The sequence below is a fragment of the Malaya genurostris genome, chromosome 2 (assembly GCF_030247185.1).
Source record: "Malaya genurostris strain Urasoe2022 chromosome 2, Malgen_1.1, whole genome shotgun sequence".
In the NCBI taxonomy this organism is placed as follows: Eukaryota; Metazoa; Arthropoda; class Insecta; order Diptera; family Culicidae; genus Malaya; species Malaya genurostris.
Window position 1 is genome coordinate 310,580,268 of NC_080571.1, and position 25,057 is coordinate 310,605,324.

Sequence of the window (25,057 nt, forward strand, 5' to 3'; positions counted from 1 at the left end):
ATAACCGCGAAACGCCATCTAGTGTGCCCACATGCGCTGCTGTTTTCAAAGTACAGCCACCTAAATGGTGGTACAACCAAGGTTGAAACAAACATCACGTCCCTTGGAACCAAATAGGATCTCTCTGTCAACGCAACTACATAGTGCTTTTTATTCAACCTCATAATACAGTTCGTGTTTTTTGTTCCGTATTATTACGAGGTCTGTTCAAATTACCCTTCTTGGTTCGGTTGAATCGGACTGACGAAGGTGCGCGGTTGTACAAATGTACGTGGGTCACACAGGCAAAAAAAAACATGCTGCCTTTCAATCCCTCTGGCGTTTTAACTTTCTATGTTATTTGCATGAAACGAGATCTAAAAAAAATAGACCACGCATAAAAGTTAGTGAATGTCCACAGTATGAACATTTCATCCCAAGCTAATCAAGTTTCATCAATTGCACATAAATTTGTATTAACTAGAATATTCGAATAGTTATCCTGAATCCGGCAAAAACATTCCACTTGACATTTGATAATCCTAGATTACGCCGCTGATCAAAGGTCCAATCCGTTGACAACGCGAGCATTTTGCTAGACGAACAGCGGGCTAAAGCCCCGATCCGTTGTTGTTGGTTGGGAAAATTTCGGAGCGCACAATAGGTTGACAGTTTTCTATGTGGGAAACATTTGATCTCTAATCTACACAATGAACTAACGGCACGCATCGAGCACAACCAAATCCTTTTCAAACACAGCGCCAGCTAGATCCGAACCCTATTATTATGTTAGCACACATCGACTCGGATCGGAACGGCCGGGATCGAATCCGCTAGATAGCATGGGCCATTGCATTCATAATAGAATGCGGTACCACGCAAGTGGGAACCGGAAGGAAGGAAGCAAACAGTGGACCGATATCGGATTTGTCAACAGCCTAAATTGCAGTGACCCCAATTGGAAAGGGCGTAAAATGGGGGACGTAGTGCGAAGTGGGCGTGGAATTGTTTGATTTAGTTTTGATTTCCTTCAATCAGCACTGTATGCTATCCTTAACCGGTTGCGGAGATAAACCTGTGTGTGTGAGAGTGTGTTTAAATTGAAAGTGTTTCCGGATAAGCCATCCCCACTGCAGCCCATGATTCCTAGTGCAGAAACCGTTATGGTCTACTAAATCCTAGATGTGCGATGTACGCCTTTGTGGCTTCCTGACACCGACCGACACGGATGATGTTCCAATTTCGGAAAGCATAAATGTCAACAATAATTTATCTTCACTCGAGTGCATCCGCCCTTTTGCCACTGGTGAAAGCCAGTCTCTTTGCTTTCTTTCTATTTTTTTATTTCGATTGCTTTCCAACAGTCGTGCGGTCAGTCAGGCTACCGGCAGCCTTCTCCGGCGGAGAAGGCGGACAAGCCGAAACAGAGGAAATACTTGACTTGCCAACAAAAGCCATCGGATGGAAAATGCATTTGAGGCGTTTCTGGCTGGTTTCGTCATTGTCACTTTGATCAGAGAATGGGCCGATGCTTCGGTTCCATAAAAAGAAAATGTTTTGCCTTCATGAAATTTCTGTTTTTAGTTTAACGTCACTGGACCTTGGTCAGTAATGGAAGAGTAACACGTTGAACAATAGAGAGTAAAAAGTATATTAACGCGTATAGCTCTTGGCTCCTGGAATTTTTTTCTGGCTACCTATAGTTTCATTGATTCAAGGTTTCAGTCTTTTTCAAGGTTACCTGAATTACTAGCAGTCTTTTTAAAGACTAACAATTAGTCAGCCTTTCTCACGGCAATACAAAGAGTGATATTCTAATATAATCAGTCTTTTTCAAGACTAAGAAATTAATCAGCCTTTTTTAAGGCTAGCTATTCAAAGAACTATTCTTCGAACTAATCAGTCTTTATTAATACTACCACAAAATCAGTATTTATCAAGACTTTTCCAAACTAGGAGTCTAATCGAAGACTAATTTTAGCCTAGTTAATTTAATTTCAAATTTCAAAAATGCCTGCGTCCAACCGGAAAGGCAACAAGCCTAATGCTAAAAATAATTCAATAATAAATCACAATCCGTTATTCAACATTTTTCTAATAACATTCAAGATCCTATAGAATCTGAATGTAAAAATAAAACACACGGATTTCCCTTCCGTTGATTCTATGCCGTCTAACAATATTTACGAGATTCTTCCTGAATCCGATTGTAGCGACATAGAAGAAAATTCTTCAAAAATTCCCAAAATGGACGCTTGTCGTTCTGGGAAGAAACAACAATCTATGCCACCAGTGACGGTGATGATTTCCGACTTCAAAGCATTCCGTACTGAGCTTTCTACTTTTCTCTTGGAATTAAAAGTTTCATCTCAAATCGGACGAAGAGGAGAATGTCGAGTCTTGGATGATGGATTGGAAGATTACGAATGTCTTATCCGATATTTGTCCGAGAAACTTCATAAATTTTATTCATATGATATAAAATCAGACAGACCCTTCAAGGCTGTCTTGAAAGGCTTATCAAATGATCAAAGTACTGATGAAATTAAAGTGAACTAAAAGAATTGCTTGGTTTTTCCCCTTCTCAAGTAATACTTAGGAAAAAAAGAGCGAATGGTACTTCTAAACCGCGCTCTGGAATTTCCCATGAACTTAATACACTTCAATCGAAGTGATGTAAACAATTTGAAAAAGTACGTTTCATTTCCCACAAATTCACTGGGAACATAAACGGCATAATGGTATTGCAAACTTAACGCAATATCGTCGTTGCCAAGGCTTTTGCCATGGAACCAAAAATTGTCATATGGATATACGCACGGAACCACCGATCCCTTTTCAACCAGAATATTAGTTGATTTTCTGAATTCGATTGGTTAAAATTTGGTACAACTAATCGATTGTTGTTCCAACTAAACTGTCATTTTTGTTTTTCGATTAGCAGAAACGATGGTAGAAACAACTAATTTAACTGTTTGAAAAAAAAAATGATGTCAATTAGTGAGGACACATACCTTTCAATTTCAACAAATATTTTAGTTGAAATAACTGGTGTTGTTATTGAAACAAAATTCTGTTAGATGAAAAACAAATCGGTTTTATTTGTTCTAGACATTGCAAATAGTTGAATCAACTCGAACGATGTTATTGATTTGCGAAAATAATCAAAATATATCTGAACTAAAATGAGTATTGGAAGATGATGCCTTCAAACGGGTGCACTGATAATTTTAGTCAATTTATATGAGCTTGGGTTAAGCAACCGCTGGGAATTGGAATTTTGCGACAGCAATTCAAACGCGCCATTCAAACGCAGTGCGTTTTGTGTGTTTGAAACCCTTCGTTCCTGTTACTTTTATAAATTAAATTCATGTCAAAAAGCGTTTTATTGCTAATGCATGAACATCATCTTCGGTATCAAACAGCTGGAAGTAAAACAGTCTGCTGGAAGTAAATCAATGATCGATTTTGAAGCATAAAATTTTGGCGCATACCTGAAAGATTACGAGATGAACATTCATTAACATTTTCTAATTTGTCACCAAATCTTTTTCATCTTAAACAAGGTTAACTTTATCACAACACCGCTGTTAGATAAACACTTGTTATGGAATCATAAATCTCTCAAATCAAATGAACACAATTTCACCAAACGCTTTAACCATCGATGTTGTTTTCATTGACATTTTGAAGCGACGCGAACAGATTTCAACTAAAAAAGTTGTTGCTTTCGCATTGCGATTATTGTTTTGCTTTCAATTGTCTCCGGCATTTGACAGCATTCAAAACAACATATTTTTCAACTACTTGAATATATGCAAATCAAAAACCATATTGGTTGAATCAAAAAGAAATTAGTTAAATCAATTATCGTAAAAATCAAAAACTGTGATATCGCAATTTTATGATCGAAGGGTTCTCCGTGCGGTGTTTGAATTGTGTTAAATCGCATTCGAAAGACGTTTGTCCAATGAATGAAACCACTGATAAATTTTCATATTCAAATTGCGATGGAAATCATAAATCCAATTATTTAAAATGTACTGTCAGAGAAAAAATTTTACACGCTCATTCGCTTAGACAACAAGTCAAATCTACGACCTTAAATTTACAGAACATACCTGCAAATGCCACGCCTAATTCTTCTTTCTTCGTATCTAAAACAAAAAACAGACACGCCTTCCAATTCGTCTTCTAACGAAAACAATTTATTGACAGGTTATCATCTCCTTCTAATGACAGTTATGCTTTGATAACAGATAGAACCGCTTAATTCTTCTGATGTAAATAATCAAAACACAGGAACGCCGTGCAGTTCAGTTTCTAACGAAAACAATTTATTAATAGGTAGATCGGCCAAATCATCTTCTTCTAATGACAGTTCTAATGGCAATATTCCTTCAATGTCATTCGCTTCTTTAAACGAAGTCGATTTAGGCGATATAACGGAAAATAAAATGATCTACCTACAAGATCAACTTTTTCAAATGATCATCCGGATGAATTCGACATCATCACTTTTCGAAGCATTTCAAATCGGATGGCAATGAATTTAAAATTTAACAGTGATGTTGAATAATTATTTGAATATTTTAAATTGGAATGCTCGGTCTTAAAAATCAAGTGAAGATGAATTTCATAATTTTCTCAAAGTTCACAAAATTCATATTGCCATTGTGACAGAAACTTTTCTTAAACCAAATGTCAAATTGAAAAGTAATCCACATTATGTGGTTCATCGATTTGACAGGTTTACTGAAATGGGTGGTGGAGTTGCTTTTTTTGTCCAACGGCAAATTAAACATCGAATTTTACCCTCTTTAAATACTAAAGTTATTGAAAGCTTGGTAATCGAAGTTGAAACCATTCATGGAATTTATTTCATCGCTGGAGCAGATTTGCCATTCCAATGCACCGGCGAACAATTAAATTTATTTGAAGGCGATTTGCAAAAACTCACAAGATATCGATCGAAATTTTTCGTAATAGGGGACTTAAATGCTAAGCATGCCCAGTGGAATTGTAGGGAAAATAACAGTAATGGTAAAATACTTCATAATCAACTCTCAGCTGGTTACTTCACAGTTCTTCATCCCAGTAATCCGACTTGTTTCTCTTTATTGAAAAACCCGTCTACAATTAATCTGGTTCTAACAGATCAAAGTCACATTTGTAGTGAACCGATTACACATGCTGACTTTGACTCAGATCATCTTCCTGTAACATTCAGACTTTCCAACGACTTTTTAATTAATTCAATTAGTTCTATTTTCAACTATCATAGAGCTAATTGGTTGGATTACAGAACTCACATTAAAACTCATGTGAATCATGAAACTATTTTAGAAAATTCTGCGGACATAGATAATTTGAATCATTACATTATCGAAGCTAGAAATCTTTCAGTTCCCAAAGTTCAAACTAAATTAAATTCTTCTATCATCGATGACAATCTTCAACTGCTCATTCGGTTGAAGAATGTTCGTCGACGACAATATTAACGTTCTCGTTATCGTGCTATGATAAACATAGTCAAGGATTTACAAAAGGAAATTAAGCATAGATTTACTTTTTGCGAAATGAAAATTTCACTAAAGAAGTTGAACAAATTAAACCATATTCTTAACCTTTCTGGAAACTTTCTAGGTTTCTTAAGAAACTTCATAAAATAATTCCTGCTCTCAAGGAAGGAAATCAAATACTTAATACAAATGGCGAAAAAGCTCGAAAACTTGCTCAGCAGTTCGAGAGTGCCCACAATTTCAATTTGAATGTTGTGAGTCCTATTGAAAATGAAGTCTCACTGAAATATGTTCATATTTCAACTCAAGTGTTATTACAAGATGACATTATTGAGACGAATTTTGATGAAATTAAGTCAATTATTAGGAAACTTAAAAACATGAAGGCTCCTGGTAGTGACGGAATTTTCAATATTCTTATTAAAAATCTTCCCGATGTTGCCTTGAGACTCTTGGTTAAAATTTTCAACAAGTGTTTTTCATTAGCTTACTTCCCAAAAGGATGGAAAAACGCTCAAACCTGATAAAAACCCAGCAGAAACATCAAGTTATCGACCAATTAGCTTACTTTCTTCTATCAGTAAACTTTTTGGAAAAAATATCTTGTTGAGAATGATGTCTCATATAACTGAAAATACAATTTTTTTTACCAGAGCAGTTTGGATTTCGCCATGAACATTCAACTACTCACCAACTTGTCAGAGTAACGAACATGATAAAAGCAAAAAAATCTTCTGGGTTATCCACTGGAGTTGCTCTTCTAGACATAGAAAAAGCATTCGACAGTGTTTGGCACAAAGGTTTGATAGCAAAAATGTCTGATTTCCAGTTTCCTATTTATTTGATCAAAATGATTCAAAATATTGAACTGATTGTACTCTTCAGGTTAGCTTTTAGAATTGTAAATCTGAATTGCTACCCGTACGAGCCGGGTTGGCGGTTCAATGCATAGGACGCTGGTCTTACAAGCCAGTTGTCGTATGTTCGAGCCCCGACCTGGAAGGATTCTTTGTGTCAGTAGGATCCATAGTACTATCCATGCAATGATTCTGTACCTTAAGAATCGGCTGCGAAGTCTGTTGAAACAGCAAGGCCAAATTCCACAAAAGGAATGTAATGCCAGGACTTTGCTTTGCTTACGAGCCGGTGTTCCGCAGGGTTCGAGCGTAGCTCGATTCGCTCTCTGTATTAGTTAGTAAGTTAATATATAAGTTCCTTTTCCCCATTTCACAATACAAGTAGGTTTAGAATTTTCCCTACACAATTTCCTCAGAATTGCGGAAGCAAATGATGTCCTCATGGTAATAATCGAATCATGTATATAATAGGGCTGAAAAGCCACCACTTGTGGCTGAACACCCAATTTAAATCTTAATAATTTAATTTTAACTCATATTCCAATAAATAGTTATTAAAAAAATGTATTAACTCCGGATTTTGTCGCAATTGAACAAAATTCACATTCAATTTGCAAAGATTATTAGTATCACAATAAATCTTTGGACGAAGAGTACACAGAAAGAAAAGATGAAACTTACACGACATGTAAACCAATTGTACTATTAAACAGACATCAGTTGAATCGAAAATCTGATTTAAAACCACGATTGATGTAAAATTACATTGAAATGCATTTAGTTTTTCATCGAACAAGGCTGTATATTTACAAATCGCTTAGTTTTGTAATGTAACATTCCATTCAATTACCTGCTCCAAATATGTGCATGAAAATAAATGTAAATTCACAAAATATTTTTATCTGTGTATGATTTTTGAGGTTCCTTCCAGAACTGCTTCGATTCACACAATGATTCACAGTATGTTCGTATAATATTATCAAACAAAAATAAAAAAGTGCCATTTACACTATATTTAAAAAAAAATTAATTTTCAATCGAACAATTAAACACTAAATCCTCAATCCTCTGGTTTGCCACTAACAAAGAAAACAAAAATGCTCTGCACATTTACTTAACTGTTTCCAGCAAGATGTCATCGCGCTTCGGTACAACGGAAAAGCTCACGGCAGAGGGCTTACAATTACCAGAGTTTACGCTTGCTACAAGTTGGTTGACCTGTTTTCTTCTGTGTTTCTGTGCGGAAAAGCGTCTGTACAGTAGCGGAACTTTGTGTACTGCCGAGACCAGAATCGTTTGTCACATGAAAAACACGAAATGTCATCACGGGTACAGTGTGGTGAATTTAGCAAAACATGTTAATTATGGTGACTTAAAATCACACGTTCCAGTTGACAACGATTTTGCTTTCATCTTTCATATCTTTGAACAGGTTTTGCTGCTAGTTTTTTTTTATTCATGTCCGAAAGTACTTACACTCATCGTGATCCTTGGCGGTGACGGTAAGTACGGTATGCTGGATGTCCTCGTTTTCATCAACTTCCGCCTCGTACAAAGCCTTGTCGAAGTACGGTGGATTGTCATTCTTATCTGCGATTCCAATACGGATGAATTTGGTAACTGGTGGAATGAGAAAGATAAAAATAAGACAAGTCAGTTATCGGTTGAAAGCTGGTCGCAGATAGCAGTTGATTACTTCTTTCAGTTGGTTCGTTTTGTTTGTTGAATGATTGTTTCTTCTTCAACAAATAAAAGTTACAGTCGAAATGAATCATCTACCGTTTTATTTTCTTTTGATCCCACTACAAAATTGGAACTGAAAATAAACAGACTTAGTGTATAATGAAAGTAGTTCACTTAACAATGACTATAAGAGTGAAAAGCGTAATTTTTAATCCATTTCTTGCTCTAAAACAAGAAATATTTACTGTTTTGAAAAGTGTACCATTAAAATTGTTATTTTTAACTAATTTAAAAAAATAAAATTTTAAACAAATAAGGATTTTTTCAAGAATACATAGAACAAAATTCCATTTTGCATCATACTTCAAGATGGAATTAGTTTCGGAATCGTTAGCTAATCGGTTCGATAAATCGAAGCATTGTTCCACTATTCCTTCTCAGTCTCTTCCTGTGATGGAGACTCAAATAGGTCATGTGTATTTGCATGAATGTATGTTTTTATGTACAATTGGCAATATTCCTGGAGCAGTTTGAATATTGTGTCCCATTGCAGTTTTCTGCTTTATTTGAATTATCTAACAAATATGCATTTATTAGGTAAAATAACTTTGTCATGTATTTGCATGAATCGTGGTTGTTGGTCCTTTGAAGTTCGGCTCAAACGCATTTGTGTTGTAATGAGCAGTGAGTTCTTGTAGGTGTGTCCAAGTTACAGCTATATTCATAAATTGGAACGTATGAATAAAACAGATTTCTGTAGAAACTCAATCTTGCCACTCAAGAAAGAGCAAGGATGTGAAGATAAAGTGCGGAAAGTGAGACGTGACAAGAGTCATTTAAGTAAGCAGTAGACTTATCGTATCTGAACTTTTACCTTCTTCCAGAGGAGACGAACTTAGGCATCAGCGATGCGAATCATTCTAGTCTCTGATATGTTAGAAAGTAAACGTAAATGTCGTTTACAATTCACTATCTGAATCTATTCAAAGTTTGAACTACATGGTTCGGCAGAAAAAATGGGCAAGTTTTCTGACATCGGTGAAATGAACCAATCAGCTTAACTGTTGAGCACGATATCGATGTAGATCAGCCTTTTTCATTGAAGAGCAGAGTTGTCGATTTACCTTCTCCAACAAAGAAAACAATCTCCTCGAACAAGTCATTTGTCGTTCGTTCACCCGCACCGTAAAATCTGATGTGTCGCTCCTTGCTGTGGAAGATGCGTGGAAGTCCTTTTTGATGACTCTTAGAATGGATATTTCAAGAATGTTGGTGTTTTTAGCAAGTTTCCTGATGAAACATACTGGTTTGTGCACAATCTTTGCCCGGTCCGAATACCACTACTTCCCAGATTCAACTGATTAGAACCTTCCTATGGAGTTGTTTTGGTGCAATAAACTGTAGTCAAATGACATTGAAAATGTTCTTCGGCATTGTTTTGGTCATAACTTCGACGTTTCGATGCTGGACTTTAGCAGTCATTCAATACGATTAGGGGAATACTGTGCAAAGTGGGAAGCAGAGCAATTTCGTGAATTGTCGGTAACTCCCGTATATTATTGCGCCATCTACCATAGACTTCGTTAAAAAAGTCGCGTGATGTAATTTTAGACAAATTTTGTAACCAAACTTACCTAATCGAAGCTGGTCAACGACCCGCTGGTTGCAAAAAAAAATTAGGGTGGACCACCAAAACAATAAAAGTAAAGGAATCATAACGATCATCACATCTGATTCAGATTGAAAAAAGATTTATAGTTTTTTTTCTTTTTGTAACCTAACATTCATTACAAATCTTGAGAAACAACATCACATATATTTAATTTAATTTTAATTTTAATAAATATTTAATCACATTGTCCAAGTTTCAATCAATTGCATAATCAATTAATTACAATTGGAAACAAACATTTTTGATTCTCCCAACGCTACATTTTGTTTTAAAAACCGTTTTTTTAGTGATATTTTATTCAGGCCTATTTGCGTACAAGCTTCACATTGCCGATTTAGCTGAGTTTTTAGATTTTTTTTTAAGTTGGATCTCGTAGTCACCCTTTTTCTAGGGGGAGGGGGAGCTTCCATTCTCCTCCTGCGCGGATCGAGGGGCAGTTTGTTCGCGGTTCGTCTCGTCATTCATTGCCACATCGGTGGTATTGTTGTTGATTTCGTTTGTTAGTTGCTGTAGATGCGTCTTGTTGTGCACTGTTTGCAGTTGCTGGTTGGTTGGATAGTAAGTTGTTAACTGCAGCTGATGTACTTTGTTCTATAGGGGATACGTTGGATGGTTTCGTTGAAGGGGATACTTCTCTGTTGTTGGTGACTGTCACAGATATACTGGGGTTGCTTGGGGTTGGTGTGAAGGAAGAACCGTTGTCTCTTTGTCCAGTTTATCACATGGCTTACCGTACTGAACAGCTTTTTGGCAATACTGACATGTGGCCATCTGATTGTCATAGGTAACAAGTGATTTGCACGGGATTCTTGTATCCTGACCGAATGTCACATAAGAAGATATAGGCCTCCTCAAGCGCATGCGTAACAAACGTACGCCATTTAGAATACCGATAATGATCGATGACGCTTGAGGGAAGATTATGCACACGCACTTCTATAGCACTATCTTTCATATTCACTGGAATGTTGTACTTGATATTTTCATGCTCCACATAGTGCACATTATTATTGTCTTTAGCGAATTGAATTGCATCCAACTCTTTATAGAACTGGATATAAAAAACATTATTGGTATTATTGCATTTAAGTAAATGCACACGTTTAATGTCAAGATGTATTTGGTCCTTAAGCAAACCTTCAAGCAAACCGGAAGGTCGAATTTTGTACTGTCTGAAGTCAACAACAATTGTATTCTTTCGTGTCGGCGGTAGCTTTTGTACGTTTGGTTCACTCATTTCGAGGTCGTTCTATTGATCACTACACAATACTGTACTTGGTTTCTTCTGTCCCGAACGTAAGCGGTTTTGTTTTATCTACTGACTTGAATACGATGTGAATGCGAACTGATAATAACCGTTATAAATCTTTAAAACAATATTTTAATTCGAAGCATACTATTGAATCGAAGTCGGGGTATAATGTCCGTTGAGTGATTGTTATGAGAAATCTCGTATTTCAAAGAAATGATTTTTTTTCTCTGGATTTTTATGCTGTTAATAGAGACATTGGCACTGCTAAAAGTAAATTATTAAGTAGCAACCGACCATTAGAAGTTTTATACGGTTAAAACGCTTGTTTAGTTGCAAAGAAGCCTTACATCGAAAAGCTGCCTAAAGATATTTTCAATTTTTTTATACTTTCCAGCGAACGACAACTGCCAAACTTGCATAGCAGAAAGATCTTACTAAAAGATAGTGTAGGTGATAAATCTTTTGTTTAGAAAAGTCGAGAACATTTAAAAAAGAAAGAGGGTTTTCGTTTGTTTACTTGTTTGTGCGGTGCGGAAAAGGAAGTGAAAATTAAGGCTCTGGATACATGGCTAAGTGAGAAGGGCGCGGTGCGAAAATTGGCGAAGCGTTTTGGAATTCATCATGCCAGTGTTAAAACCATCATTAATAAGCAGAAACGAGTGTCGGAATGAACCAGCGTATCAAGAAGCGAAATCACCTGACGACCTACAAGAAGCAGAAAATCTCGAAACAAAGTGTAGAACATAAGAAGCGAGCAGCAACAAGGGCCCGGAAATTGTATTCACGTCTTTTGCAGTGTTCGGATGCGTGCGTTTTGATGGACGATGAGACTTATGTAAAGGAGGACTCGATTCAAGTGGAGAAATTCGGTCGAAAGGTACTGGTATGGCAAACAATATGTTACTGTGGTTTGAAGTCAACTATTTTTTACACTACCGGTATTATAAATGCAGAAATCTATCGATGTGAGTGTCACCAGAAGAGAATACTGCCTTTATATGAGAAGCATAGTAAACTTTCACTGCTTTGGCGGAATTTAGCGTCGGCTCACTATGCCAAAACCACTCTCAATTGGCTTGTGGAAAAGGGAATGAATTTCGTTGAGAAAAATATCAATCCACCAAATTGCCCTCAGCTTTGACCCATCGAACGTTACTGGGCAATCGTGAAGAGGGTCTTCAAGAAGACTAATTTGAAATATTTTATGCAGATCTTTTTATTCTATATATGGAGGCTTTACACAGAGATCAAATCATTTCACTGAAAACCAATTCACTGATTATTTTTTCATTTAAAAAAATTGTCAAGCTAACGGCCATTTCACTTGAAGCTGACGCTAACCCAATTGCTGTTAAATCCATACAGTTGACAGCAGTTAGGATAGAAACTGTGTTATGTTCAACTTCAAGTGAAAATGACATAAGGATCTTCATCTTTATCGCGAGTATGCTGGTGATCTGTCTAGGTTTATTCATTTTGCTCGGTCTACCCATAGCTAGTTAAATCCGAACGAGCGGCAGCGAAGTCAAATTGCAAGAATGCAACCGTTTGATGCTGCAAAGTTAATACTATTGCAATCGTTGAAGGTGCTGAATGGGCAAGGAGCATCATATCTACTGTTTTATTTTGACATTTGCTTTTTCAGTTGTGAGAATAGCATCGAAGCGAGAGGTATCAATATGTTCTTTGCATTTCGCAAAAATCCTAACAACTCGCACGTCAAGTTGGCAAAACTGTTGAATTTGACCAACTCTACTGTCACCAATGCACAGTGGTCCGAAAGGAGAAATTAGAAAAACAAAAATATTTTCGCTAATAAATATTCTTTTTGTAGTTGGTGTCTTCGCAAAAGTTTTTTGTAATCAATTGGCGCATGCTTCGATGTAAAAAGTCATTAGGGTGGTCCATGTTTGAATTGAAATCAGGATTCTAACTTTCTTAATTAAATTTTAAAATTATTGCACTTCACTGCAAAGTTGTGGGAAATATTATTTTGAGCAACTTTGTGTGAAGAAATCATATTCATTCGATCGAGTTACACCAATTTTTCGGAGAAAAAGTAGGATGTCTCTTGAAAAATCATTTTTGTTCCCATTCACTCACACTTCTGTTTTACGTAAAAATCGTCTTTCGAAAAGCTTGAAAACAGCTAATTATTGCGCCCAATTTTGCTCAACGAAGTATTTCAATATACGCTACCACAACAATTTGAACTAATTTATTCCAAATAAGCTTGATTCTGATACTGAAAAACTTAATTGGGTAAAATTGTGAGCAACAATTAGCTTGACAATTCATCGGAAGACGATTTTCTCGTTAAATTGCACACAAAAAAACTAGAACAAAACAAGTGATTTTTCAAGAGCTACCCTACTTTTACTCAAAACAATTGAAAATAGAAAAAAGAGCTGTTTCGCGCGTGCACCGTGTTAAAAAACGCTTTTCGTTACGTTAGCTTTCTGAAAGAGGAAAGGTGGCAAAGGTTTCCTATCGCGATCGATGGGAAATTGTAGTGCAGGAATGCCAGTAAAATCTTTCCTCGAGCAACATAACTGTTCCGTACTATTTTGGCTTGATTACGCATCTTGCTATCTTGCTATTACTGAAAGGAGGTCATGGGATGATAATCTGCGAATATCGCTTAAATGGTACCCAAGGACATGAACTCTTTCAACATGCTTGAGCACTTTCCAATAGAAGAATCAAGTGAAACTATAATTATTACTACTATATCAAAATGTTTCTCAACATATTGGATAAAGGTAAAGGCAACTTTTCAAACCCACATATGACTCCATTCAATTTTGCGAATACGAATTACGTATTCGTAAAATGACTGAATTTTACAAGCTTGAATAAAAATGTGTCAAACATACGTGGGCGTGTAAATTTACGTGTTTTGGTACCTAAAATATTCCAGAAAGCATTAACGTCATTTTTAATGCTCGAGTATGTCGGTCTTAGATGACGTAAATTTAAACAATTTTGTCTAAGTGTGTAGTCAGTATTCTCCTAGAGTAAACGATTTTATTGGTGCGGATGCAGACATTTTTCTGTCCCTCTATCTCTGATTGCACAACACCGCTTGGGAATAATGACACAAATAACCCAAGAACTATCACCGAATTACATAAACATGCCAATAATCTGGTATGTGTTTTGTTTTTGCCTTTCTCATATAGAAAGGTTATGCAATCACTGTGAAAACCGACTTTTGAACCGAGGCCCGGAGGGCCGAGTGTCATATACCATTCGACTCAGTTCGTCGAGTACGCAAAATGTCTGTGTGTGTATGTGTTTGTGTATGTGCGTATGTGTGTATGTAACGTTTTTTTGCACTAACTTTTCTCAGAGATGGATGAACCGATTTTCACAAACCTGGGTTCAAATGAAAGGTCTTGTAGTCCCATACAAAATTCCTGAATATTGTTTGGATCCGACTTCCGGTTCCGGAGTTATGAGGTAAAATGTGCAAAAAAATGAAAATATGTTTTCTAGCTTTTCTCATAGATAGCGCGACCGATTTTCAAAAACTTAGGTTCAAATGAAAGGTCCTGTGGTCCCACACGTAATTCCTGAATTTCATCTGGATCCGACTTCCGGATCCGGAAATATAGGGTAATGTGTGTTAAAAATTGTATACCATCACTGAAAAGGACGAAAAACCGTAAAAAGTTTAGTAAATCGACCTGAAATCTTCTCCAATTAATAGTTTTTTTATCAGCAGATGGTCAAACAAACCAATTTCGGTTATTGTTTTTAGGAATCGAAGAAAATTATTTTGAAGAATACCACAGTATTATATATCGATGATATGAGAAAGGCATCATTACACCACTAGGTGGATTAAAACAGGTTTTTTTTCTTTGTTTTTGGACAAGGATCAAATGAGATTGGAGCCCAGACCAGATGGCAAACCAAACTAATTCATACTCATTTTCTATTTTTGATTGAATCATTGTATGAAAAAGTAAGAAGATAATAAAATGTTCACTTGTTTCTTTTACGTCAAAGTTTACAAATGGCCTCGAAAAATGTGGACTCCCGCTCGAATTGAGGTAGTAAGCAAATCGTAAATAACGAAACAATTTCAATGAGCAACTTTACGTACCCACGTTGGCACATATGTATATCCAGTGGAAAGTCAAGCTAGCACCGGAAAATTTATGGCAAATTCAATTGTTTGACCTTGCCTTCAGCCACCAAATTGGTACGGTTTGGACGTGTTCTCACTCCACTGGTGAGAACTGGTTCCGTGCCAGTCTGGCGAAACCATTACGACCAACCGGGCCGACGCATACGAACCAAAATTAGCCTTATTAAGGGGGTTATGTGTGCTTCTGTCGAATGGGTTTTCGGCGGAGCAATGAAAAATGAAAAGGACTAAATGAAGTAAGAGAAGATTGGTGTGAAACATCGGCCTTAGTTTGAAAAACAACACTTCACATTTTCATTCTAAGCAGAAATGGAACAGGATGAATATTGAAATTTGAGTTGAATTAGGTCCCCAAGTTCGATTGAAAAAAATATCACGAAAAAACATTTTAAAACTTCAATCAGGACAACAATTCAGTATGATCGTGTACGCATCGGTACAGTTGCCAATCTCCTTAATGGTGGGTGGAATCCAAATCGTGTACCATTATAGAGGAGTGTTTAATCGACGACAATTTACGATGGCCCATTATTGAGACACTGATGCAGCTACTTGGTTGCAATTACCTTTGTGTGGAAGGATTTATGAGTGGATGCCATGTTGGCGAGAGCCTTCGAGCGTCCTCTTTCTGGTTACCGGCAACGAATAATATTAACTGAATTACCATTTTCTGCATAGCAAGAAAGCAATTAAATATTCCATACTCGTCCCTGAGGGAAGCCGTTTATGGTGAAAACTTTCCCATCGAAGGGGTCTAAGGATTATGCTGCCCAGTTGGCTTTCCAAAAGCAACGGGCATTGTTAAGCAATTGAACTAAAACAATTGGCAGTGATGTTAGTTGCATGACCGCACTCACTGGGGTTTCCTGAGCCATAAATGAACAAGGGAAAATCAACCAGAGCAGGAAAATTCATTGCTGATGCTTGAAAAGTTGCTGCCGTAAGGCACCAACAACAACGGGACGATCAAAATTGTTTTCCAACTACCCAGGGAAACTGTGCGAGCGTAATATTAACTCTATGCGGGACTATATCACTGCTAAGCAATTGCTCCCGGACCAGGCCTCACACCGGGAGGGTAGCAACGGCAATAAAGTCAACTGTTGTTTGGCTCTCGCACGAAAAGAAAATCCTGACTGTGGTCGGATTCCCAACTGCCGGTAGCGTATTCGGTTCCATCAATGTCGGTGATACATTGCTAGTCTAATAAGTTATAAAAATATTCCATGAAACATACTTTCTAGTGCCTTCAGCTAGATTCAAAGGGCGCAATCTACGCAACCAAAGCCCATATTGCAGAGCAACCAAGGAGCAACCAAAACTCCGCTCCTGCAACGACACTGGACGACGCCCAACCCTGTGAACACGGTACCGGATCCCATTGAACCTAGAGCAAATTTTTTTCCAATTCGCTCGTAAAATTTAGCCGGGCTCTATTTCGCTCACTCCGAGAAGCCATTAGACGAGTGGCTGCAAAACAGTGCTAATGGCTGCCGGGAAGCGTCTTGCCGGACCTCTGGTCGTACCAGTGTACACGCTTTAAAGCCTGCACCACAACGAACCAGCATTGTACAGTTTAGTGGTTTCCGCAACGTCCGAAACTATATTACGTGCATTGACTTTGCACTTTGACTTCACCACCGATTCTGTCCCGACAGGCTGTCACAGTTCCGTGCGGTAGCGCTCCGAAATTAAAAAGTGCTGCAGAGTGAAACTAAAAGTGTTGGTGCTGTGATTGGAGCTAGAGAGTTTTGCAGAATTTTCATTTTCCGGTACTGGAACTTTGGCTGATGCAGCTGATTATGAAGATTGCTTTTTTGTATGACTCGCGGAATATGGATACGAAATAAACGAAATATTGACTTGAAGTTGATTTTGATGCGTTGTTATTTTGTTTTTTTACCAGATCTAATCCAATTAACGAAACCTCAATTTGAAGAAAAAAACTTTGTAACTTTCACGGTGAGCTTCCATCGTGTGCTAAGCATGGGCCGTGTAATTTCCGCATCACATTATCCCTCAGTGTAGATCAAATGGTGAAAACTGAGTATGAATAAACATTCATTCATTCATTCATTCCCGTAGTGTGCAATTGTGGTGTGGCTAACCTCACGTGACTTTGATCGTGTAAATGTTTTGTTGTTCTGCATCGCTTTTTGATTTTTTACCTATTTTTATATATATAAAAAATAGGTATAGAATTCGCTCAAACTTTAAAAAAATTTTCCGAGGACCGGAGGGCCGAATGACATATACCAATCGATTCAGCTCGACGAACTGAGCAAATGTCTGTGTGTGTGTGTGTGTGTGTGTGTGTGTGTGTGTGTGTGTGTGTCTGTATGTGTGTTGTCAACTAAGAGGTCGAGATCTCAGAAATGGCTGAACCGATTTTGATCAAACTAGTCGCAAATGAAAGGTCTCCCCGTCACCCAAAACGCTATTGAATGGTTTTGAGATCGGATGTTTACTTTTTGAGTTATACAAAGTTTTATGTCAAAATTTTCAGTTTTTTGACATTATCTGTCACAATTGACCTTGAAAACAGAATATGTTTTCAGACTTAGATTCCGCACGGTAATACCTATCCAACAAGCCATAGTTTGTTAAAATCCGTCCATTTTTAACGGAGATATCGAAATTTTTCTGTAAGCGACTTTTCCCCCTATTCCAGCAGTAGGAGTTTTGAGCGCTGTATGACAAAGATATGCTTGGGAGCAACGGAAAACACGATTGTTTATACTGTTACATACAATTGTTTCTAAGTACCAAAAGGATTGTGTACAGCATCCTTTTTCATGACATTTAGCCTCGGACCGATTTTGGCACGGCTCGTTTTTGGCAACATAATCGTTCGAATATGACATATATAAACCAGATGATGGCAGAATTTTTTTCAATTATTTTGTTTTAAACTACTTACAGCAATAAATGCTGGAACAACATTACATCCATATACCATTCGAATCAGTTCGTCGAGATCAGCAAATCCGTGTGTGACAAATAATTTCACTTAATTTTCTCGGAAAATTTCTTTTCTACAAATTCAGATTCATACGAAAAGTCGTATGCTCCCAAACAAAGTTCCTGAATTATGTTTGGTTCCGACCTCTGGTTCCGGAACTACAGGATGATATGTGAAACGAAATCAAAATTGTGTAACTCATTTTTCTCGTAGATGGCTGAACCGATCTAAGATTCAAATGAAATCTAAGAATCATCTAAGATTCAAATGAAAAGTTTCAAGGTTCTATAAAACATCTTGCTTTTCAGTCAGATCCAACTTCCGGTTTCGGAAATACAGGGTGATTAGTATAAAAATGTCTATTTTATACAAATTAATCAGGTTTATCGGGTTTGCTGATTTGGATATTCGATATCCAAATAAATTTATTTCAGTTTTAATGGTATTTCAATGGTTTTCAATCAGAAGGCACCTAAAAATTTAATTCGTGCTATGATCTCTCAAAGATGTCTTAACTGATTTTCAAATATTTTGAAACAAATGTAAACTGTATAGCTACTCAGGTGAATTTATCTGACTTCGGCCATACCGCTTTTAGAATTCCGGTTCCAGTATAAAATCGTTTCTAAAAGCTCAATCGTTTTCTCAAAAAAAACCTAATCAAATTTCAGAAACAAAAATTCAAATTAAAACAAACTTATATGCAAAAATTAATTAATTTTATCCAATTATGACTTCCGGTTCTCGAATTACATGATGATGAATTTTTAAAATTCAAACCGATATAGAAGATGACAATCCCGAAAAGCTTCAAAGTTGGACTCAAAACTGTTGTAATTTATTCGTCATATGGCCATACGAATCGGTTTGGGTTATGCTGGTTCCTGAATACCGACTCTGGAAGTACCTTAAATTACCGTAAACTCTAGAGTGGAACTTACATATCATGGCATGTTTAATCGATTATCACACTTCTAGATTCAAATTCGATCCGATTTGCAGTTTCGACATTACAGAGTAATGAGTGATTAAAATCTCAAATTGTCGCTTAAAACAACGGTCATTAGAATAATGTCATGAAAACTTAAACACCGAAGAATATTCATGCAAAAAACACATGCGGATTGATAAAAATAGGTATCATCTCACTGCTAGGTGGATTAAACACGTTTTTTTGTAGGAAATTTAATCAGAAAAACGACACGCTATGTTTCATACATACCTTTCAACGTTTTTTTGTGGTTTTGATGAAAACTGATCACATTTCCACATGTTTTCCTCGAAAAATTTGTATTTTAAAAACAAAAAAAAAAGATAAACTCATCTACTAGCTTCAATATATATGTCATTACAAAGGTGAAGAGTTTGAGAATGTAATTTAATAACTCGTTTTTCAATTCTCTTCAAACAGTATATTTTCTTGAGAAACTGAATTCGAGCTAAACTAAACTAAAAACTATGCAACGAACAATTACACCATTATTTTTGCAATGACATTTGAGTGTGACGAAAAAGAATGCGTAAGCAGCCGATAATTTAACGAAAACGCAGACGACAATTGATTAAAAGTTATTTGGTAAACATAGAAAGGCAGATTTGGTCTTTTTTTAACTAACAAATTCATAATGTTTTTCTCACAGTTCGGATTATTTTTGGATTTTTTAATGATATCAAAATAACTGGAGATTGTAAAAGGAGAAAGAATTTGAAAATTTGAGGTATAGTACTCAATGCAGAGTAAGGTTGTGAAGATAAAGTACGAAAAAAGTGAGACGTGACAAGAGGCATTCAAGTAAGCTTCTCGCATTTAAACTTTTACCAAACTCAGGTATCTCATCAATGAAAATTATTCGAGTCTCTGATATTTCAGAAAGTAAAGGTAGAGGTAATTTGCGGTTTACTATCCGAAGCCTTTATAATTTCCATATTTTTTTCACCTCTTATAATCGCTAGTTGGTTGAAAATTACTGACTGACCAGCAGTCATAAATGAAATTCGGATTAAGTTCGAATAGCCCAACCGTTTTCGGAGAGATTCGGTTCAGGAAACCAATTATTTTTTATGTGATTTTCTATCACAACACAAAGTACTTATGTAAAACGCTTGTTACCTACGACAATACTGGATAATACGGTGCACATCAAATTTACGTCTGATTAGTAGTTTAATTTGAATTGCAGAGTCTCGTTAGCAGAGCATGAGCGGCTAGCGCACTGATTTGTGAACGACGAAACTTCAAAACAAATTATGTTCACTTAGCATAAATTTAGGAGTAATTTTAACTCTTCAAATCAACACAATCTGTACAGCTAGCAAACTGTTACGTCCGAGACGTCAATTTAGACTTTTTATTTCGGTGCAATAGCTAAAAGTATTTTGCAAATAGCATTCGCTTTACGTCTGCTTAGGAGTTTATATTCAACTGCTTAATCGCGTTGGTAGTTCAATTTAAACTGCAAACGTACTGATGAATCGAAGACAAAATGTAGAATCGCAAGAAACATTCATCATGTTGATTTTAGTGTGAAAACAAAATACAATAAATTTCGAAAATGGAAGTTGCAAATAATTTTCTTACACGGCACGTGTTAAAGACTGTCCCAGAAAGTATGGACGCACTTTGATTTCACTGTAAATAATTCACAAGTGTTAGATATTCAAATTTTATTCGATATACTGATAATATTAGACTACAACAACAGAATATTATTCTCAACATTTGCTACTTAGCCATTGCAGACTAGCTGGCGCACCTTCTTGCGAACGTTCCTCATTAAATTCCGTACAGACTTCTTGGCGACAAGTTTTGACACTTTTCTCCAATCTTCTTCGAACTGTTGAATGGTTTCGGTTGCCGAGACATGTTTCCTAAGATGTGCCTTCGTTAATGCCCAAAATTCCTCAATTGGTCGAAGTTGTGGGCAATTTGGTGGTTTCATGTCTTTTGGTACGAAAGTGACATTTTTGGTAGTATACCATTCTACCGTTGATTTCGAGTAGTGCCAAGAAGCAAGATCTTGCCAGAAGACAACAGGATCCATGTGGCTTCGTATCATGGGTAGAAATCGTTTTTGTAAATATTCCTTGATGTATATTTCGCTGTTCATTGAAGCAGTGGTGATGAAGGGTTTCGAAATCTTACCGCAGCTACAAATTGCTTGCCAGACCATAGCTTTCTTACAAAAATTTTTCGATTCCGATCGATGTCTCGGACTGGTTTAACACTTGCTTTTCTCGCACCGTATAATATTGTGGTCCCGGCAAGGATTTGTAATCGAGTTTCACGTAGGTTTCGTCGTCCATGATTATGCAGTTCAAATTTCCAACAAGAATCGTATTTTACAGCTTTCGAACCCTCGGCCTGATCGATGCTTCTTGTTTAGGACTACGGTTTGGTTGTTTCTGCTTCCTATAGGTTCGAAGATTCAAACGTTTTTTAGCACGAAGAACATTTGACTTCGAAGTGCTCACTTTTTTTGGCCACATCCCGAACTGAAACCTTCTTCTTTTGCTCGAACGCCTTCAGTATACGTTTATCCAACTGAGGATTAGCAGGACCTTTTTTTTCGACTCAAAGGTGTTATCCTCAAAGGTGTTTATCCTCAAAGGTGTTATCCTCACCGAACTTCCTGATTGCATTTCGCACGGATTTTTCACTTACTCCTTCCATTGTTGCTATCTTTCTCAGTGACAGTCGGCGTTCTGTGCTCCATTTGTACACAATTTTTCGACGTTGTTCTGCTGAAAGTCCAAGCATTTCGAAACAAACTAATGAAAACGAATAAACAACTGCACAAGTGGTTAGAGAAGAGTGTAAACAACAGGACACAGCCATAAAAATTGACAGATTCTGAACCATTGCGAAATGGCAGCGGTTTTTGGTTGCGTCCATACCTTCTGGGACAGTCTTTATTTAAAAATCAACTATGTACAGTTAGGAATAATCGTCATCAATCCCTTCGTATTTAGTTAACTTAATCAGTGGAATGGCATCCCAGGTAACTAGTAAACACTACTAATGGCATTAAAATAGCATTTTATAAGCACTAAAAACTCTACACTCTACATCTGCATTCTGAAAGTTCATCTTTTGTGAATCTATCAGAATTCAGCTTTCAAACTGCATACCAGCCATAAATAAGCATTATCTATGATTAGCCGTATATTTTGTCACAGTTGGCCTTAAATCAGTCTCAAGTGCGATTGAAATGCCAGTTAGCGATTAGTTGTTGTTATAATGCGGCATTAGTATGTGCTTATTGGTTATCGCGGATATGACGCGCTCATTCTGAAACAATTTTCTGCTCAAATGACATTTATTGGGCAAAGTGATGAATATGGGTACAATTTTCTTATATATAATATAAAGTATAATCGACACTTGTTTGCTTTACCTCTTCGACAAAACAACGCATGGCAGTTTATCTACAGTCACCAAGCAACCGCAAAGTTCATTCTACTTGAGTACGGTACTTTGAATCTCTATTCACGGATAAATCGAAGTTATACGTACGCATAATAAAATGAGTTGTGTTTGCTTAACGTATCCAAAAATTACAAAAAAAAAAATTAACATTTGGAATTCGTGTATCGTGGTAGCGTCAGACGAAGAACCATGCGCTTCCTTTCGAATACACATTTCAATCGGTTCATGGAGACGCGTGGTGCATAGTGTATTTCAAGCTAGGGAAAAGAATAAACAAAAAAAACAGCAAAATCACTGCATATGAGCTCTGTGTCAATTAGGTTTTGCGAGTAGCCGTTTAGATTTTCAATTTCATGCAAATAATGTTTCCAGAAAATTGATATATTATTAGCATCATAAATTATTATTTCCGTAAACAAGCAATTGGAAATCAATATTTTCGATCCTCCGAATGTTACATTTTGTCTTAGGAATCGTTATAAATTTATAAAATTAGCTGACCCGTCGAACTTCGTCTCTTATTTTTTTTTTTTTTTGATTTCATATTGACGGGCGGCAGAGTGGTCAAACGTCTAATGTCGTTAACGTTTCTCTCCATTATGTGGCTGACTACTTGTCCTACAATGAATGGTTGTAACGAATTCAGTGACAACATCTGCATAAAATGTTTAAAACGACGAATGTAACAAAGAGAGATTCTCTTTGTTTACTTTCTCTTTCGATTATTACGGTACTATTAGCAATCCTTCCCTCCAACTATTTACCGATAATAATAACTAAGGCTATCATCTTTCAATCTTCACTGAAGAAATTACCGAAAAAAGCAGGAATATTTCGCAATAATCGGAAGAGAAAGTAAACAAAGAGAGTCTCTCATTGTTACATTCGTCGTTTTGAACATTTCATACAGACATAATAGTTTCCAAACAAATCGTCATCTTCGAATGCATTGAACATAGATAGCAGTTCTCTTTCCAACTAATGGCTTGGTTTTTTATTATGAGACTAATGGTTGTCCTAAGATGATTAAGGGTATGATTATCCTACTTTAAATTGAATCCGTAAATTTTCAGAGACTGCACGATTTGTTTGTTATTATTTGTGCAGGCTCAACATGTTTCAAATTCATTGGTAAGAAATAAAGATTATCGGAAGCAATTTAGTTTTGAGATCGGATTTTGAGATTCATAGCATTGCAATTACAGGATCAATCTTCAAATACAAATTTAGCGATGAAATTCGTTTACATTAAATAGTTAAACCGATAATTAGTGTCAATTAACTTGTACATGAACACTGAATTCGTCAAATAATCAAATCAATAGTAATATCATCAATTGAGTCACCACATCATTTTGCTGAGTACTCCGTCTACAAATAGGGAATAAGTTAGCTTCTGAGAATCAATATTAGACAAAATTATATGAAAAATGTGCAATACTTCTGTAATAGCGAAGCGAATATGTGGAGTGAATATACCAGTTTTCGTCTTTCTTTTTGAGAAAATACATTAAGCAGGAACAGTAGATCTCACCACTACCAATTTTAAGCTACCATGTTTTCTCTTTATTTTCTTCATCTCTGGAGCAGAGATATACCCATTGGAGGTAAGTTATTATCAATCTATCACTATGTTTCCAGTGGGCATAAAACTTCCTCATCCTTTCCACCAACAGATTACAGAATATCCAAATGATGCATTTCATATTATTAACGATTATAACTATACAATCATCTCTTCTGCCCTCAGCATCTTAGAGCTAAGATAGTGTGAGCCTTATCAAATATATCGTTGAAAAAATAGTCATCTCTTGATATTTACGATTTGCATTTAATATTTGGTCAAGTAACTCGAAGTTCGGAAAGAAGGAATGATTTGTATAAAGCTACTTTCAATGTAAATGAATAGTATCCTAAGCCGTCCGTTTCGAAGTAATAATCAACATTTGAAAAACTCACCCAACGCAACTGAACGAACTTAAGCTCAGCGCAGTTAGAAAATTAGCTCATAACTTGTGCTGTTCCTATAAGTTGCCAAAAATTCCTCATCTACTTTGAAGCATCAAGTGGTTATTTACATATACCTTATGATTAAAAAAGAACCGGAATTTTCATTTTAAAATTTCCGCGCTTGTCCAATCGGTAAACTTTTATTCTCTCAACGTTGGCAACACTTTTATACACATTCTGTCAAATTTTGACGCATATCGTACGTTTAGTTTTTGTTTGGCGTTGATACAAAGAAGTTGAAAAATTTTCGTGTGGCGATTTTTATAATGGATGGTTTCGGCTCGCCTTCGAAGCGCCATTCGGTCGATTGTTGTGCGGTTTCGACGTCATATTCATAGATCCACTCCTCATCACCAGTTATGATGCATTCGATGAATGTGGGGTCACTATCTGCGTTGGAAATCATCTCTTTGGCCACATCAACACGACGCTGTTTTTGAATGAAATTCAGCTTTTTTTGGACCAGCCGAGAAGCGACGCGTTTCAAACCCAAAACATCAGTTAAAATGTGTTCGGCTGATCCATAAGAGATGCCCAA

General features: G+C 36.5%; 1 protein-coding gene across 1 annotated transcript in view; it reads right to left on the reverse strand.

The window, feature by feature from the left end:
• The window catches only part of LOC131431099 (neural-cadherin), a 126,609-nt gene that overhangs the window by 83,202 nt on the left and 18,350 nt on the right, over nt 1-25,057 (reverse strand). The window contains exon 2 of the mRNA XM_058596597.1: nt 7,835-7,978. Within this exon, the coding sequence (XP_058452580.1) occupies nt 7,835-7,978 (144 nt within the window). The remainder of the gene's footprint in view (nt 1-7,834; nt 7,979-25,057) is intronic.